General features: G+C 35.3%; 1 protein-coding gene across 2 annotated transcripts in view; it reads right to left on the bottom strand.

Moving 5' to 3' along the window:
• The window catches only part of CCDC91 (coiled-coil domain containing 91), a 113,612-nt gene that overhangs the window by 39,723 nt on the left and 54,766 nt on the right, over positions 1-19,123 (bottom strand). For both annotated transcript variants that reach the window (XM_030959909.1, XM_030959910.1), the window contains exon 8: positions 11,985-12,092. In XM_030959909.1, coding sequence (XP_030815769.1) covers positions 11,985-12,092 — 108 coding nt within the window. The remainder of the gene's footprint in view (positions 1-11,984; positions 12,093-19,123) is intronic.

Here is a 19,123-nt window from a genome sequence, read left to right as displayed (position 1 = left end):
CTAAAAGCAACACTTACACAATTGATAAAGATGGTTTAAGCAGCATCACACTTTATTTCATTTAAACAGTTGCAGAATTTAATTTAGTCTTGCACTACCTCAGTTGTATGTACAGAGAGGAGAAGGCAAATGCATTTCTTTCAACCATTTGTGATATCATAACCCTGGAGAGCCAGGAAACGTGAACAAATGAGAATTCTGCTTTTTTGTCATTTTTTTTGTCATCCTAAACATTTTTTTCAGGCAGAAAATGAACTCTGAAGTGACCACATATTCTATATGCAGACATAGAACTGTTGATAATCACATCAATTTTTTTTCTCTGTATCAAGTAAAGAATTTGCAGGATGTGGGTTTTGTCTCTAAGAGCTAAGCTGTTTCCCAAAACCAAAAATTATTGCTGGAAATTATTGATGCTACATATTTGTCATGATATAATTGCTAGCAAGTCATTACAATTTTTTAGAAGTTATGTAAGAGATGATCTATTATAACCTGAAAGTACAGTATCAATGCAATAACATTTTACAAGATCACCAAGAGGAAAGTTACAGGGGAGTTTTTTATTAGTATAAGTGTATATAGCAAACAAAAATGTTTTACACATACAGTTAAGCAGGAAAATGCCCCCTTCTTTCTAAGAAACTGTAATTTCTGTTTCACAAATTTTATTATGTTTTAATTTCAAGTGTCTCTAATGGCAGCTAGAAATACATTACCAAACTGCAATACTATGCTCTGAAAAATATTTTTTCATTTGAAGAATAGAAAACTTTTAGACTGCTCTATAAAGCAAAACACCTATCTGCCCTTCCAGGAGAAACACATAAAGAGGCATTTCCTTGTGAATTTACTTAAAATAAGTCTGAATGTGGTAGACATATTCTAATGGAAAACACCTGTGGAAGGAGTAGCAAAAGTCACATCATGTTTATACTTAATGATGTGTAACTCACTTTTCTTGTGTTTTTAGACATCAGCTTTAACTATCAGGGCATTTACAGAAATTACATTTTCCCAGTAATGCAAAGATGAAACAATAAATGGTATTTATTAGTTAAATGCCCTCCATGACTCCTCACTTGACTAACTGCACAGGTTACAAATATGTTATTTCACAATGACACAATATAAAACAAAAATATGCAAATATTTTTGCAGACATATGCCACAAATCCAAGCTCAATAATCATGCCAAGCAAAATACTGAATCTTTATTTTGCTTGTTGAGAATTGGCACAGGAGATTCTAAGGAGAGTTCCTTAGAGAAAACCACCTCTATCTTGAAAACATCTGCAATAAAATTTGCAATAAAAGTCAGTTTGTTCAGTGAGATGAGACTTTCTAGTTTACACCTGGCAGGCAGTGAATTCCAGCTTGACTCTGACCATCTGATTTCCAGGTTTTATATGAATCCACCAGATTTCTGGGTTACTTGTATCCACATTTCAAGTTGCCACAACAGACCAGCTGTATATAATACCAGATGTATTTCACACCATTCTCAATGGGACCAAAATTTTCAGCGTCTAAACTCCAGAAGAGTTTTAAAATTTTGTTTTCCATGTATGTATGAAAAGGCATTGAAGCCCATCCTGGAAGCCCAGGAATGCAGATATTTGCATAAATACAGTATAGAACATGTAGACATGGCCAGTGGAGAAAATCAGTGTCAGCCCCCCCGATGATGAAACAGTTTGATGACCAGAGTGCTTCACATAATCTAAACCTCCATGCAGAGTTAACTTCTCATTAACCTGTCAGGAACCTGCAATCCTGCAATTTTTTGCAGGATAAATATAAATATCACAGATACCACAACCAAAACTAACTACAAAAAGGTTGCCTAGTAAGTCAACAATTCCAAAAGCCTGAAGGCTGCTGTGACTAAAGTGTGATTACTTTAAGCTAGGCTCTCCTATTTCCTTGGTAGACTAGAAAATCTATAAAGTGTTGCATTTGGAGTTTTATGGAATTCACAGAAATTCAGCAAGAACTTCATGAAGAATTGAATCTGTTTATAAAAACGTGTTAGTTCATACTTTTCAAGATACCAGAGGCAAGTATTTGTAAGGGCATTTAGAATGCTTTCTAAATGTCCTTACAAATAAAACCCCTAAATACAAACCCTATTAGCTTTCAAAATAGAAGCTAATAACTTCTGTCATAATTCAATACAACTTATTTTACATAGAATAGTATCACTACTTCTCATGGAAATGCAGAATTTATAATTTCAATACTGTAAGTCTCTTGTGAATAGCTAGGTATGTCCTTTCCTGTTGTAATATAAATGCTTATTCATGTGGAATAATCCTCCCATAGATGATTACCTTCATATCTGAACTTCCAAAAGATCATTTATCATCACAAATGTTGCAACAGCTGTCCATACAACCCAGTAAAGCAAATTCTCCTGTATTACTCCCAGAGAAATACCTTGGAGAACTGTTTATTTGGCTTCAGAATCTATATTTTGTCACTCTTGTTTTTCAGAGAGAAACATACCTTAAGCTATTGCATTACATAAATTATATGGAAAAAAAAATGGAAATGGAAATGGAAAAAACAGAATAAAATATTATGTGAACTGCTTCTCCCTCAAACAGATCTTAAGTACAGAAAACCCATACGACATAATTAGCATGGGTACCACATGAAAGCTTCCATTCTGCATGTAATTAATATGCAATACAATTACTAATAAAGAATGTCTTGGTTTTCTCCACAGTACTATGCCCCACAGCAGTGTTAGTCCTCATACAGAGGCACGGAATGTCCTGGAAAGATGTGCTTATTAAATGATGTGGAATTATTGGTGGTACTATTAATCCATTTTCTAGATAGAAATGTACCCAAATGCATCTGAATTCCTTATTTCAGAAGCACAGATCTTTCAAAGGCATATTCAGGGATCTTGGTTATGCATATCACTTGAGCAGGAAATCTTGGAAGTTATGGATAGTAAAGGCTTGTGTCAACAAAAAGGTTTTAGCTCTTTTTGTATAATGACAGTGTTCAGACAGACTTTGGCAAAAAAACAAACAAACAAACAAAACAAAAAAGGCAGTAATTCAAAGAAAGTTATTAACAATTGTATCAAAAGACTTCCAAGCTGTTAGTTTCAATGCATCTGCATCACAAGCTATTCTAAGCCTTTTGGAACTATTCTTTAGTTTGGGCAGCTAGGTTTGTATTTCAGATTTTAAAATAATCCATAGACCCTTTTAAGTAGAAATTATTATAGAGAAGCATTTGGTACATTGAATTTCTAGACATGCAGAATGACTTTGGAGTCTGGTACTAAATGCTCACAGTGAACTTAACATACAATCAGTGCTTCCTCAGTTGGTCTTTCAGACAAATTTATTAAAGAGGGTTGAAGGTTAAAAACAAACAGAAGGTAAGTTTCACTTCAGCACTTCCACATTTGAGAGCTTTCAAGTGTCCTTGTATTTTTAGTGTTAACAGGAGATTACAAGAAGTTTTAGGTTCATTTATTTGGCTTGTAGATTCTTTTTCTGCTATGGTAAAGGCCTCTGAACAATAGACCACTGCAGAATTAAAGATCTCTTGAGTAAAATGGCTACAGCTAAGCAGCTTTATCTCACAAACCCTCCCTTTGTCACCAGGAATTAAAGCCAGAAAAAGGGTGGGAGTTGAATGAATCACATTCAGTATTTGCAGTTTCCACAGGTAAGAATTATCAACACATTCCTCTCTCTCTTAGAATAAAAAGGAAAAATGGAAGAGCTTTGAGACTTCAGGTACCACTCTGAGCTATTTATACCCTGAACTCTTAATTCCCAAGCAATGGAGAGGCCACTTTCTCCTGGTAATTGTACCTGTCAAGAGCACACTGCCCATGCTTCAAACAGTAAACCTAATAAAAGCTTTCAAGGCAGAGTGATCTGTCTCCTGTAAGTACGATAATGAGTTCATCAGACCTTAATAGTCCTGTGAAAAGTAACCAAGTGTCTTCCAGGTTTCCTGTGAAAGTTAGAATGGTGATTTACAAAGGAAGCCTTAAATTTGGAAAAAAGCAATTAACCCCTGCAAAGGTCCATGAAGTGTTTAAGCAGAAGTTGAGGTGATGGTTTCTTTTAATAATCAACAACCTCAGAAGCAGAAAAAAGGTAAAAAACCAATCTAAGATGTTGGAACTTTGAATCCAACTGTTAATAAACAAATATACCTTACTGAGTTTCTGGAATGAAGAGCAAAGATGGAAACTTATAAAAAGTGATGGCTACAGAATTGGAAATATGGTGCATGAATCAGTGAGAGACAAAAATAAGTGTCAGTGAAAGCTGCACTTCGGTGCACCAGGGAAGTTTTCACCCAGTTTTCAAAGTTTCCTAGGCTGCACACTCACACTGTGTGTGTTATCTATAAAGCACAGCAGAGAATTGAACACTACATAGATATACCCAGAGAGATGTAAAAAACCTTCAGCTGAGGTACAACAAATAATTCAGCTCTTCAATCCATCACTTTACCTGGTTTCCATTGCCCAGCACTCTCACTTCTTTCCAACAGAGCTATAGTTTACCTTCTTTTATTCCTTAGACAGGGAGTTTAGGGATAAAAGTGCAAAATTCTGAGTTGTAAAAATTCTGAAGAGCAAATTGTCTCACGACATGATGGCCCAGTAAAACCCAGGAAAAAGATTTCCAAAAAAAAAAATAGAAGAAAACCCCCAAACTTTTCTAAGACGTGGTATTCCACAGTGGAGAGCAATACTAGTATTTCTACCCTACCCTCTGGAAAGTAGCATGAGAGGGTCAAGAAGAGTCTTGTGAAAATCAGCTTAAAACAAAAGGCATTCAAAAATAGGTTATAATGTTTTCCTCCCTGCAAGAAGTTCTCTAGGCAATGGTTCCAAATGAAAATCGTTTGATGTAGATTCAAATATAAATACAGAGGTCCTGTGGTTTTTCTTGATTCCTGTAAAAGAGAAATCAAAAAAAGCTTTCTTTTTTTTTCCTGGAATGTGAGTCAGAGAAGACATTGTAAACAGATTTAATCACAATAGCAACTAGTCTGTCTTTTTTGTTATTTTTATATATTAAATTTATTTCTGAAGAATCATGAAATTTTTCTTCCAGGTAAGCATAATTTGAAGGATTACACAGAATATATTACACTAACTTATGGGGTGAATGAAATAATCCATGAGATAAGCTCCTTTACAGCTAAAATGATGCATTAAAGCTATCAATAACTAATTCTAACTTAGTGCATAATTCCTTGCATATTGCTATTAATCATAAACTCAAAATTTAAAGTAAAAAAAAAAAATCGATGTTTTGCATGAACTGGAGTGCTTTTTAAAAAAATAGTTTCTTTCTGAGTCCTGTACTGTTTCATTTAAAATTAAATGTGTTCAGGATTTAATCCATAAATAAAAATGGGGTTTTTTGCTATAGTAATGGACATCCAATTTATGTTTCTGCAGATGGGTTCCTTCTTAATATTCACTAAATCATTATGCAAGAATCACCAAATTTTGCGGGGATTAATTAATTTTGTCAGCTGCTATTCATAGCTTATGTAAAAGTAGACAGTTACATAATAATCCACAAATAAAACAGCAAAGAACATCACAGAGCAACCAAAGTCAATATGACCATCCTAAAACTAAACAGGAAAAAGAATCCTTGCATTAATTGGTGTATCACTATAACAAGTTATTGGTGTTTCGCCCTTCCACAGATCTTTGATCTTTCCCCTGAGGAAACAATTGTCATACACTAAAGAAATGACACTTGGAAAGTTATTTTAATGCCATCATTACCAAAACCAGTTTGAGGCATTCATATGTCTAATTCACCCTCAGTGAAAGACCTTTTAACAAGTATCTACTGCATTTTTTTATCTAATGAAACTGCATTGTAGTTAATTGTTTAATAGAGAAAAACAAAATAATGTCACCTGCAATACTGGGGCTTTTTTGTACCTTCATAATATATGGACATAGAACCATCCTCCTCCCTTAAGACTTGGGGAAAATTATTTTCAGGAATATTTAGTAAATGCTTCAGCACTTCATTCACCAGCACGGAAAATAAAACACTGGATGAGGCTTTTTAAGAATTCAACACTTCAAATCTGTTCACCTATTTTAAAAGAAACCTTAACTCACTAAGTTCTACTTTGATTTCTGTCTCTCATGAAAGGATCTAACAGTAGGAAGAAATAACACAGGTCATGGGAAACATTATTATCTATGTGAGAGGAAGGTGATGTAACCAAAAACACATCATTATTTTGTAATGTTATCAAAATATTCCCATTTCTACACCCTATTCAAAATATTATCCTGAGGAAAAAGGCAACCTTATTAAAATACTAGTAATGGTTTTCTGCTCCTTTAAACAAGGCTGTCTACATTTAACAGCATTTTCTTCTACACTGCACCTTTTCTTCAGCACTGCTAAGCTCTGCCTAAGTCAAATGACAAGGACTGGTAATTGTAACTGGTTTCTTACACTGTCCTCACTATCTGTGGCATCTCAAGCGTTTGGCAGTGCAAGGTGGAAAATCTGTCTGCAGAATTCCAACATCTGGTACATATTTCCACTTCCTCAAATTATAACTTATTACTGCATGGTTGAACTGTCTCTTTTTGCCAGTTTGAGGTCCAAGTGTCTACCAAAGCAGCAGAGCTTTTCCAAGAGACAGCTCAGGAAACAGCAAAACATCATTATGTGAGAAAAGCTAAAACCATGTAAATATAAAGAAAAAGTGTAATAGAGGTAATAAAATAACTAAGATAGGCTTCTACTCAGGGTTCCCCTCAGCAGTATACAGTGAGTGCACAAACTGTATCATTTGAGCCACATCAGAGGATGAAATTAGGTTTAAAACATTTTGCTGCATAAGTACTTCATAGTTTTTATAAATAACATAGGAAGATATGTAAAGACATCTAATAATGAAAATACTTTTCTTGGAAAGCATACATAGTAATAGAGATCATTAAAAACCCAACACACTTCAAGCTCCTGGGGATACAGAGATAAGCAACTTCATAAAAATGTGACAATAATAAAAAAGTATCAATGACTTCTTCAATTTTGTGATCTAATTCATTTCCCATATGAGCTCTCCACAAATTGCTCCATTTATCAGTACGAAATAAAGGAAATGAACTCCTAAAATATGACCAATGTAAACAGCGAAATATTCAATAATGAAAGACAGCAAAAAAGAACAAACCAAATTTTTTTTTCAACTACAGCTGACAGAAAAATTACTGAGGAGAAAAATCATTCTGTATTGCTTAGCTGTTCAGAGTATCAACAAGAGTTGAGGGTGTAAATTCCTAACAAGTAGTGAATGTTTGAAGACAACAAGTTATATAAGCAAAAGAGAGGAAGAAAGAAAGAAAAAAAATCACTCTAAAGAGCTACTTTCAAGTGCCACTTGATAAATTTAAGGAAGCAAATATAATTTCCAAATAAGATTTTTGGTGGAGACTCTAAAAGTATCCTGGCTGAATTAACAGTGCAAAGGGACTGCAAAATCAACCTCCAACTAGCAGGTGAGAGTGGGTATATTGAATTTGGGTCAGTAAACTCTGGTAAGGGTGTATATTTTAAAAAAAGCTACCAAACAGTTCTGCCTGTTACCAGTTTGTTTTTTGTTTTTATGGAAGGACAGAATCTCAGAATGGGTCAAGCTGGAAGGGAGCACAGTGGGTCATCTGGTCCCACTTCCCTGCTCAAGCAGGAGAAATCCTGAAAAACATTCAGAATTAGGAAAAAACAAGCAAGGAAACAAACAAAAAGTCATCCCAGCACAGGAAAAGCTGACTCTCGATCTTTTCATTTTGATTCTCTCTATATAGTTGGAAATCAAGGAGGTATCAGGAATTCTGGAATACATTTCTCAAATTTGCCACAGGATTTTAATCAATCCTTGTTTTTTGCTCCTTTAAGTTCTGAGAAAGTGTAACTTCACTCTTGGCAAAAGAGCAGCAGGCCTGAAAACACACAACTAGATGAATTATGTGAAGGTGAATTACATGAAAACGTAACAGGAAGGACTGATTGGAAGTACTTGGTTTTGAAGGGAATGAATAAACAAATATTTCTACAGCAGCAAATGACAAGATTTCTGGGAATTGAGAGGAAATGCTCAAAGAAGGGGACATGGTAAATACTCTAAATAATTTCCAAACCTATCATAGTTGGAATTATTGAACTAGAAAGGTTATGCCCACCGCAGTGTTAGTATTTTCAGTCTGCAAGTCTTTAGCATTACTACTCTCACTGCAAAAATTTGGCCAATGTCTCCTAAAAATGCAAATATGCACAAGACTCTCAGAATCTAGTTTGCATATGGCCCCTTCCAGATCAGGCATTAAAAAAAAATTCACAATTACTACCATCAGATGGGAAAAACACAAAGCCTCTTTCAAGACAAGAAAAACATAATCAAAGTTCATAAAATAAGCACTATTAGAGAAACATGAGGCACATTTTGAGTAGTTATAAAAGCAATTATTTGGAATCAAAGAAAATTATATCTCCTGTGAAACTGAGTTTCCAATGGAAGCAACCATTTTCCCTGGCATACAAACAATTGCTGTAAAAGAATTGTACTCCCTACATTCTACATTCTAGGAGTTGTTGGGAGACACAGTGGTACTTTTCACAAAAGGTTATGCAAAACACATCAAAATGAATTATCCAAACACTAGAGAAGGTAAGATACCCATCACATTCCAGCAGTTTGTGGCTATTGTCACACCAGTTTCCTGCTTGTCCACAGGTTGCTCCTGAAAGCATCATACACTTTAAAAGATGAGCTCCAGCCAGTGGAATTTTTATTCTGACTTTTCAGCAGTCATTTTCATATTAAAGATAAACCAGTACTTCTCTGAGCGAGTCTCAAAGAGACAAAACATTTCATGCAAGAGATTTTGAACTACTATTTATCATAAAAAGGACAGCCAATATCATGATAAAGCATTGGAAAAGGCATTAAAGACATGGGGATAACTCTAGTTGTCTTAAATGCTGCTGCATTTAAAATTATGAGATGTTTCAGACACATAAAATCATCATGAAAAATAACTGCTGTAGGTATTTAAGATTTTATTTTGATACACAGATCACTGACTGTTTTAAGAAGAATAAAAAAATGTACCTCGCTATAGACACATTTTAACACCATCTGCTTTGATTGAATAGTATGGCAAGTTTCTGAGTATTTAAAAAAAAATCTAGTCAAAAATTTGTTGGTTATGTTTTTCACCATGTGTTTTCACACAGCACATGAGTAAAACCACAAGATCACAGCTGATGTTCATTTCCAGAAGGCATCAAAGGTTTCAGTCAGAAAAAGATGAGGATGAAATTTGTGGTTTTCCAACTTGTAAAGAACGGATATGGTATTTTCTGATATCGTCAAACTCTGGAAAAGTAAAACTGACAAGCATAGCATAGGTAATCATCCAGGATGCTACCTACAGAGAGCCAGTTTGCTGACAAGCCTGACACATAATGATCAAATATCAACTGCAGGTATTTTTCCAGTTGGAAACTGGGATGGGCCCATGCAATGAGGTCTTTCACTTCTTTCCCCATCCCAGAAAACACAACCTTGTACATTGAACATTACCAGCAGGACAGCACCTCTCTGGACAGGATTTAAATCTGCAACTCCACCTGATATAATTAAGCCTCAAAATCAGAAATTTCAATAAACTTTAACAAAAGGTTAAAGACAAACGGAGAAAAACAGCCTTTCTTCCATCTCAAAGAGACTTTTGTGAGGGAGGGGCATGGGAATTTAGGGGGGAAATGAGAGTAAGTAGAAGGCATGACAAAGGAGTTATCATGAGATAATCTTGTTTGTGTGGAAGTAGAAATAAAACAGCAGAAAATTTAAAAGGAATGGCAAATGAGCACAAAAAACTATGTGGTTTGACAGTTTTACACAGGCTTAAAACTTTGAAGGCAAAATATTGCTTGTAAGGCACAAATATTAGAAGGGAACAAAAAAAGAAAGCAATTTTTGTGTTGAGTGTATACTTGCACTATGTGATTACTGCTGCATCAAAAAAATTCTTTACAGTGATACAAACACTCATAGATCACCCTGTAAAGGTGGCTATGCATGCACAATCCCATAACATAAAACAGCAATGAAGTCTGTGTATAAATATCAGCAGTAATTTCATCAAACTCAACTTTTGTTATGTTAGCACATAACAAAATCATTTGAAGAAAAAGGAGTGTGAAAATAAACATTAAAACATACATTTAAGAATAGATGTGTTCAAAAAGAATAAAAAAACATACCACCCATTTCTCAGATCTTTCAATGGAGTTTTATGAGCGCATAAAATCTGCCAGTATAAATCATATTTAATTAAACCTGATGGCTCAACCACAAGCACCCACACTTGTCTATTGGATTAGGCTTCAAAATCCCAGTGTTACATTACAATGAGAGGCGAAAAACCTCGATTGTATTGAATGAGAAATGACTTGGAAGTTAGTGAACAAAATTTACACTTTTTCTGGGATCCAAAGGGGTGTTAAATGCAGACATGATGTGAACTGGGCACTGTGTTTTGTCATAACCACTCCCTGCCCTATGACCAAAACCAGCTTTTTACACTGTTGGGTTCTCCCCAGGTAAATCTAAACCTCTTCAACATGTTTCCACACTTCTGTCGCATTTTTGGGGTTTTGATGCAAATCTGACTGATCACAGGGGCAAGTTATTGTTCAGTCTGTAACAATCTCAAAAAATCTTCCTGTGAAATTTTCTGTATTTCATGAGGTTCATTCCTTTTTAACATTCAGAAAGTGATATCAAGTTAGCAAACGATGTGTTCATTTCAAAAACACAAAACATTTTTTTAAAAAATTCATTTTTACTTGTTCTTAGAGCGTTATAGCAAGCATTAAATAACTGCAATTCTGTGCAATAGCCTCACTCATGATACAAACAATTTCTCCACATTATGAAATCTTTCCTTCATACTGTTTACACAAATGTTTATATATTTAACATACATTTGCACTAGGTGTTAATTGATAAGGTTAGAACAGTCAAATGGTCATAAAACACTTCTGGAAATAGTGGAGTCCTTCAAAAGGACTTGTGATGTATTCAGGACTAAGATACTCCAAGAAAATTTTAAAAAAATTATCCTTGGTATTTTTTGCAGAATTGTTGCTAACAGTACTTAAAGGTAACTTTGTTGCAATATAAACGACTCCAGGGGGCTACTAACAAATTGACTTCTTGGTTTTTAAACTTCCATGCTCATGGTCATTATTATTTTGATTCAAGACCTGCACTTCAGTCAAACCAAGATCTTATTGATAACCAACCAGGTCGACATTGTTCAGAGACTCATCTCTAATTGCTCTGATCTCAAATACTTGCTGTGCAGTGTGCTCTTACTCAAGTCATGCTAAATGAGCCAATTTAGGGCATTAATGCATATATATATTTCTGGATATTATATAACTTCTCATAGCTTTATATTTTTAGGTAAGATTTCTATTAAATAAAAGTAGGTGTGGACAACATATGTTTTTGTCTACCATCTAAGAACCATCTCAAAATTTGCATCAAAAATTCATGCAAATCCCACACAATCAAATCCTTCATTTATCTACATAAATGAAAAATAATTGAATGGTTTTTCCAAGACCACATAAAATGGCAGCTGTTAAGAAGTATTAAGTTGCTCTGAGACTTTTTCTCAGTGCTACACTCTCCTTGAATCTGTTCCAAGCAGGCTCCAGTGCTATAGAACATTTTTGATCCCAACAGATGAAGAGTCTCTATTTATAGAGCATTTTTAAATGCTTGTGTTTAGTGGCATGCTGAGGAAACAAGGTGAGGGACGGATCAATTTTTTGGGAATCATACGTGTTAATATTTTTTTTCAAACAGGAAAGAGTTGACACTAGAAGAAAATCATGGAAATTCTTGCATGTGCACCTCCATACCTGAGCATCAAGGAGCTCTTGACATTTGTGAGAATGCTTTTCAATGGTTAGTATATACTGCTTTTCAATAGCTGCTTCTTGCTGCTGAACTGTAGATTGTAGCAGTGCCTGCAAAAAAAAAGGCACAAAATACTCAACAAAGATATAACTGGGATGTTTATTGGTAACTGCAGATCCACTAAAACTCATCGACAACCAGAATGTGGAATGCTGTTATAAATTTGGAATGTGCAATGATTAAAGTATCCTTCTGTGTAACACTACCTTGTTTTTAGTCATGACTAACATTTTTTGTATCTCAGATTTCTTATACAGTCTGCCTAAAAGACAGCAGCACACAGAAGATAGAGAGAGAGAGGGAGAGTATTTCTGTTAAATATACTCAGTTTAGTGGGACCACACAAGAAGAGGAGCATATGAAAGCTGCTGAAGAGAAGAAAAAAAAAAAAAAAAGAAAAAAAAGAAAAAGCCAGACATATTTCCCTGGCTGACAAAACTCCACATCCTCTCGGCACTGTGTAAGATCCCATGGGCCAAGCATGATCTTCACAACCACAAGTCAAGTAGAAGCAGATGGAAATTCTGAGTAACATAAAACATGAAAGAATGCCCCCCCAGGATGTTCACACTTGAATGCGAAGCAGTGGAAGTCGAAGTGTGGAAAGTCAAAGCACCAAGGCAGTAAGAAGCAGCTGATGGGAGCAGGAGCTGTGAGTGTGCGAGCACGTGTTTGTGCACACACCTGAACCCACACACGCGCGGCTGAGTCCTGCAAAACCTCCACCATATGAATGCACCAATAGAAACAAAAATACATGAAGAAACCAAATTATCATTTGGAGAATCACGCTCAGGTTTCCCTAAACATTTACCTGGCTCATGTGATTTAAGACTCTTTCCCTGGTAGTATAAAGTCTTTTGGCCACTTTCCAAATATTCATCGGGCTATTTATACGCAGGGTACCAAACTATTCTTAACTAGTAATCAATATACTGAAGTAGTCAAAATGACTGCGTAAGTTAAAACAGACATGACTTTTACAGAAAACAGACCTTTGGCCCAAATGCAGACAAAGAAAAAAATCCCCATCTTTCAAACAGTCTTTATTTTAGAGATACATTTCCTTCATGGAACATAAAATACACATCAAATAAAATTTTGAATACTTAAAAAAAACCCCAAGAATGTATAAAAAAGATAAAATCTTCTGACAATTTTTCAATTACCTTTCCAAATTTTTCTCTAACTATCCTCTTATGCTAAAATCTCTGTTCTTCAGTAATGTTGTACCATGGTAGCAGTTCTCAGCACAAGCTCGGTGTTTAAAAATGTTAAAATTTGTGCTTAATCAAAGTATAAGAATACATTTACTGGTGTTTGCAAGGTATTTAGCAAACTGTAAGTTTACTTTCAAAAAAGCCAATTTATCTCTTACTAAATTAAATTCTTTCATTCATAGAAATTTGAGCACTCAGAAAAACTGAACTCTCAAAGAAGTGTAACCTCTGTACATGAATCTTTATACTCTGCCTGAATCAGAATAGCCACATATCACTGGCAAAAATTAAGCCTGGACCTTGGGGTTCTTTCTTTTGCCTAAATTATTGTAGCAAGGAATGTTTCATGTAACCAGTACAAAAGAAAACAAAATAATTCTGTTCTTAGGGAACACAGTTAGAGAACGGTCATCAGACTGCCATGGCATTTCTCAGACAGATCTTGCACATGCCAAGGGTTGAGTCACCTTATGCACTTTGCTGTGCAGCCTTCACTGGCAACTGCTGAAATCCTATTAAAATGGTATAAAGAACTTTCAGTTTCCAATGAAATAAATATTATTCATTGGATGGCATGTAGAGGCTGTTAAAATTTTTAAATTAACCTATTATTACTATTTTTCTTTGGAAAATACATAAAATTCCACATTTAGAAACAAAAAACTTCCTTTTCTGTCATACTCACTATTAACACAGTTTAAATAGTACTACAGGGTTGATGCTGTATCTGACTGTTCCACTAGTTGGCCAAGTGAAAGAGAGAAAAATCTCCCTATATAGCACAATACTATAGGTTTCTCAGTAGGAAATACACACAGATGTGTGATACCCACCCAAATATCTGGCAAATTTCAAGATAATCAACTACACAAATTTAATAGTTAAAAAAAAAGTCATTTACTAATTAGATCATTTTCTAAACTGAAACACACATTTGGCTGCTTGATGATCAGTATCTCTAATCTTATAATTACAACAACAATGACATTAGAAGTCTTTTGATTAATTGCTATCCTTGGCAAATACTCTTATCACTGCTGAAACACCACTTTCTTCCTTAATTAGTTAGGGAGGAGTTATTAATTATGCTGCTGGGCTGACATTCCATAAATCTACAGCCAGTGACCCAATACCAAGTTGGCATTCTAGAAACAGTTTCCTTTTAATGGAATCATTTCAAGTAAGGTTATAGCAGAATGTAGCCAATGGCACCTGTTGCATGAAGTCAAGGGTAGGATTTCAATATGAGTGTTCCTGTTAATTAATTTTTCTTTCTATATATTGTGCAATGAACTTCCTAGACACTGGTTGGGAAGGATCATCACAGAATCACAGGATCACAGGATTTTAAGGGTTGGGAGGGACTTTAAAGATCACGTAGCTCCAACTCCCTGCAATAGGCAGGGACACCTTCCACCAGATCAGGTAGCCCAGAGACCCACTCAACCTTGGCTTCTTCCCCACTTTCTGACCTCTCTACTAATCCAAAAAAAAACTGTCAGAGAATTGATACTGCTTTTTCTTCAATACCAAAATGTCATGGTGGCTTCTGACAGAACAAATAGTTAAGTTCTTAAATTCTCTATAGCCTTCATTTTAGTTTGATATGTGATGCATTATAAAAATCACAGAAAAAACATTATTTCCTCAAACCATTATAAAAATCTTCACACATCTAAATGACTGAACAAAACATTCTAAAATTAAATTAGGTAAAATAAGCAAATTAGTCTGAACCCCTTGTTTGAGCTCAGGTAAAGAACAAACCTTAGCTTTAAGTTTCATACATTGAAATAATTTTAGAAGACCTTGAGCTGAAAGTAAATTCAAATGTCGTAAGATCCATGATCACTGGTCAGAGTATTTAGTCCTGGAACTGACAGCACACCACCTGCGTGGTGGGAATCCTGGAGAACAGCATTCCTGCACACACACCAGCAACTGAAAAACTGCACTGTGCCCAATATAAGAAGTTTAAACACCCAAATGATAACATCACTTCATCCCGTATTTCCAGTGTGTTATGTACTGAGTACCAGATAATCTCTAAAATTTCTCCTCATACGTAAAAAGGCAAAAGTGCAGACACACTATTAACTACAGTTTTGCCAAAAGTGGACATCCCAGCCTATTTTTAATACAAACCTACTTGCACAGCCCTAGTGCATAATGTGTTCATTCCACTGGCAATAGAAACCACAGCTACTTGCCCAGGCAGAATTTATTGTAAGGCCAGAAGCTAGAATTTATGAGAAACCCTCTTGAATTAAATAGCCAAAATAGGACCATTATCCCAGTTCTTCCCGAATTCCCTAAGAGTAACAAATTACCAAACCCCTTTCTTTCAGCTCTTTTTACTACAGGAAAAAGCTAGTCAGAATAAAGGCAACAGGAAAAACAAAGCTAAGGTCATTATCCTCTCCTATCTCTTTTGGAAAAAAAAATTAAAAGCAATTCTGACCATGCAAAACACACGCTTCCCAGACATACAGCATTGTGTGAAAATGTTAAACCTACTCACATGTAACATCACTATGAAATACAAATAATGTTGTACACGTTGCTGGGTTATGTTTTAGAATGTTCCTTAAAAGCTCTGTATCAAAAGCCAAAGTCAACCCAAAAGAATACCCTGCTCAAGCATCATTGGCTTGTTTAACTAGCTAAATGGAAGTCAGTACATAAAACCACTTCTTTACTTCAAAATTGCAGAGTCAGGATGACCAAAACAAGTCATCTTTAAAAATAAAAGTTACTAATGGGAAGTTACCACACTGCTTCAAACATGCAAATTGCATTAAATACAGCAAAAGTACTTTGGAATTTTTATGCTTTATAGCATTAGACAATGATTCATCTAATTCAGCATCCTGTCTCCACCATTAATAACTTGCTGCTACTTAATTTAAGGGTGAAATACAATTAACCAATTGCTGAATGATAAAACAGAGCAGAGGACACAATGCAAATTCTTTCCTAACCTGTGGAAAAGATGCATTAACTCAATAAAATGCAGTATTTGACTAGTTGGGTTTTAATTCAGGCATTAGCTAAAACAGAGATTATACAAATAAAACTATTTAGAAGAAGTATTTTTTGCAGCGATATAAAAAATTTAATTTTTTATTTGTTGAATATTTGTGGATATTTGTTGAGTGTCCACAAGCATATTCAACTGCTTGTGGTTGAAACTGTGTTGATCCATACCAGTAAGGATCACCAACTTAGTTTGAATACTATGCTGGGTTTATCTAGATAGCTCAGTTTTATTGGTATGTGAGGGCAAAGGATTTATTTTCCACAAAACAATGTTCTCACAGACTCCTGCCAGAAACAAACTGCAAACTCACTCCTAATCTTCTATTAACCTTCAAATTTTTATAATATTTAACATTCTATTTATTATTCTATAGTCAGCACATATAGAATTCATCCTTACTAGAAGGGGAGGGACAGATTCCTTGCAATTTTTATAATTGCTTTCAAAATGTAAAGGTCATTTAATCAATGATAAAATATTTTTGCTAGCCAGATATCTGAAAGTATGAGACTTGATTGCACCTTGCTTTTACTGGAATTCTGTAGAGAGACTTCCATGGTAGCATCACTGTTGTACAGAAGTACTCATACTCTAAAATCCCAAGGAATCTCTCCTTTTCCAGCCACCATAGAAAAATGAGAAAATACTCTCCATGAGAAAAAACAATGTTGTTTTATATTCTAGGCTCACTTGAATTCTAGTGTGACTTGCACATGAACAAGCATAGAAGTTGGAAGTGAAATACAAGCCCTTGCAACAATTTTGGATTTGTCCTTTTATTCATGTGTCAGGCCTTTCTGAGCCAGGATGTCAACTTGGAAACTTAATAAGCTAAGCTGATGTTTAAAAGAGCTGAGAACTGGCCACATTTCAGAGCTTTCCCTCACTAGGGATAAACTATGTCTAAAAAAAGATATCCTGATTCTAGATTAACTTCTTTTGTAATGAAATCCTTTAAAATTTCCTTTGTTTATTAGAGGGTAGCCTTTCAGTTCAGAGGTGTATTATTGGCACAAATATTTTTGAAAGAAAATCTGATGGCCCCCACATACTCCACGCTTGGAAAATCTCTCTGTTCTTACATTCTGAAAATCTGAAAAAAACCCATCACCTTAAACTGAAAACTGGTGGACAAAACTCCTACTGCAGCAAGGGCTGGGAAGAACTTTGCACCTTGAAGTTCATTTCTATAAAGGGAACACACATCTGATTCATGCAGGTTGTCTTTCAGAAAACTATTAATTGCATAAAATAATCTAAGGAAATAATCCCATCCAATAAATACACCTGCCTGTAACCTCATATTCTTTAAAGCTTACATTAGAGGATAGTTCAAAGGATGAGAAATAAAACAGATTAAAACTATTAACTCATCTATTTACAGAACTGTGACAATTTTGGAACAAAAGCTTGACTAAACGAGCACAGGAGAAATTCTTATGTTGCTTGTGGTAAATATCTTCAGATGTGATGTGATCCCACAAGCAAAACTTCCAAGATCTACATTTACTTTTCTTTACCGTGGTTAATTACCAGGGATAAAAGTTTAAAACAACAATGACATGAAAGACTGAAATTAAACAAAATTAGGTAAACATGAGAAGGGGAAACTTGGCCTACACAGAACACTGAGTTAATTTTTAATTTGCTTTCCTGTGGTTTTTAATACAAATTTCGTGACTGTGTTGTGGATGGTTTATTTGTTGTAAGGAAGATTAGAACGTGAGATGCTTAACAATGGCCAAGGCTTTTGAGGGTTTGTTCTACAAAGCATCTAATGGTCTCTATTAATGGATTTCCAAACACATTCAACAAGCGAACATTCCAAAGATAACTGAGTTTAATTCTAAGGGCTTTGGTATATCCAGGTCCTTGAAAATTGAAAATAGGTCATTCAATATTTGGCTTCTTGTGTAAGTTGCATTTTCAGCACTGCTGCCATATTAAGGACCAGTCAGGAGTAGGAATTGAGGGGGTTTGTCCTCACACTTGAGTACCTGGTCTGCCCAGGGACACCACACTAGTGAAAGACCCATGTGGAGAAATACTGTCCCTTTCACAACAAATAAGTCCCCAAAATACAGGAAAGGGACTAGAAGGAAGTGTAAGCCATTTGGAAGTACAGGAAGATACATCAACAACAACAGAGGTCTGCAGCAGGACATCTGGAAGGAGTGGACTTAGCTCTGAATGAAAGAAAACTCTGTTTTTCTGGTTACCAGCTTGGCAGCATTGGACACAGAAGCTACAAAATGGCAACTCTCTTTTCCTTTGTAAACCAAAAGGAAGGCACGTTCACAAATCCACCAACAATAACACTTACCTATGCCAGGAACACAGAAAAGACAAGTCAGTCAACTTTCTTCCACTGCTGTTCCACTCAAGGTTTCAATACCAGAGTTACAGGATCTGGGGTTTGAGGCATTCTGGGGATTATTTCCTGGGGCTAAGGATGAACTGCTCATGTTTTCACATATATATTGTGATAAACAATATTTTCACAAGCTATCCTTAAACAAGCCATGTTGGGCATTGTAAGTTGTGCTGTGGCTCTGCTTGGAGCAGCACAGAATTATAATTGGTTTCAGAGAGGAGTAATCAGAATTCCAACACTCCTGACTGCAACACAACCTAATTAGGGCCTGAGCAATCCCCTGATTGGAATACCCCCTCAGTTCACCTTATTAAATCCCCAGGAATGCAAAATAAGCCTGTTTTCATCACAAACACGATTTTCCTTCTCATGCCTTTTTAAATGACCCATAGACTTGTTTAGGTGAATTTCCACACTAAAGGTAACATGGGGATTACTTAGATAGTA

This window comes from Camarhynchus parvulus, chromosome 1A (genome assembly GCF_901933205.1).
Source record: "Camarhynchus parvulus chromosome 1A, STF_HiC, whole genome shotgun sequence".
Lineage (NCBI taxonomy): Eukaryota > Metazoa > Chordata > Aves > Passeriformes > Thraupidae > Camarhynchus > Camarhynchus parvulus.
This window is presented reverse-complemented; position numbering and strand designations above follow the sequence as displayed.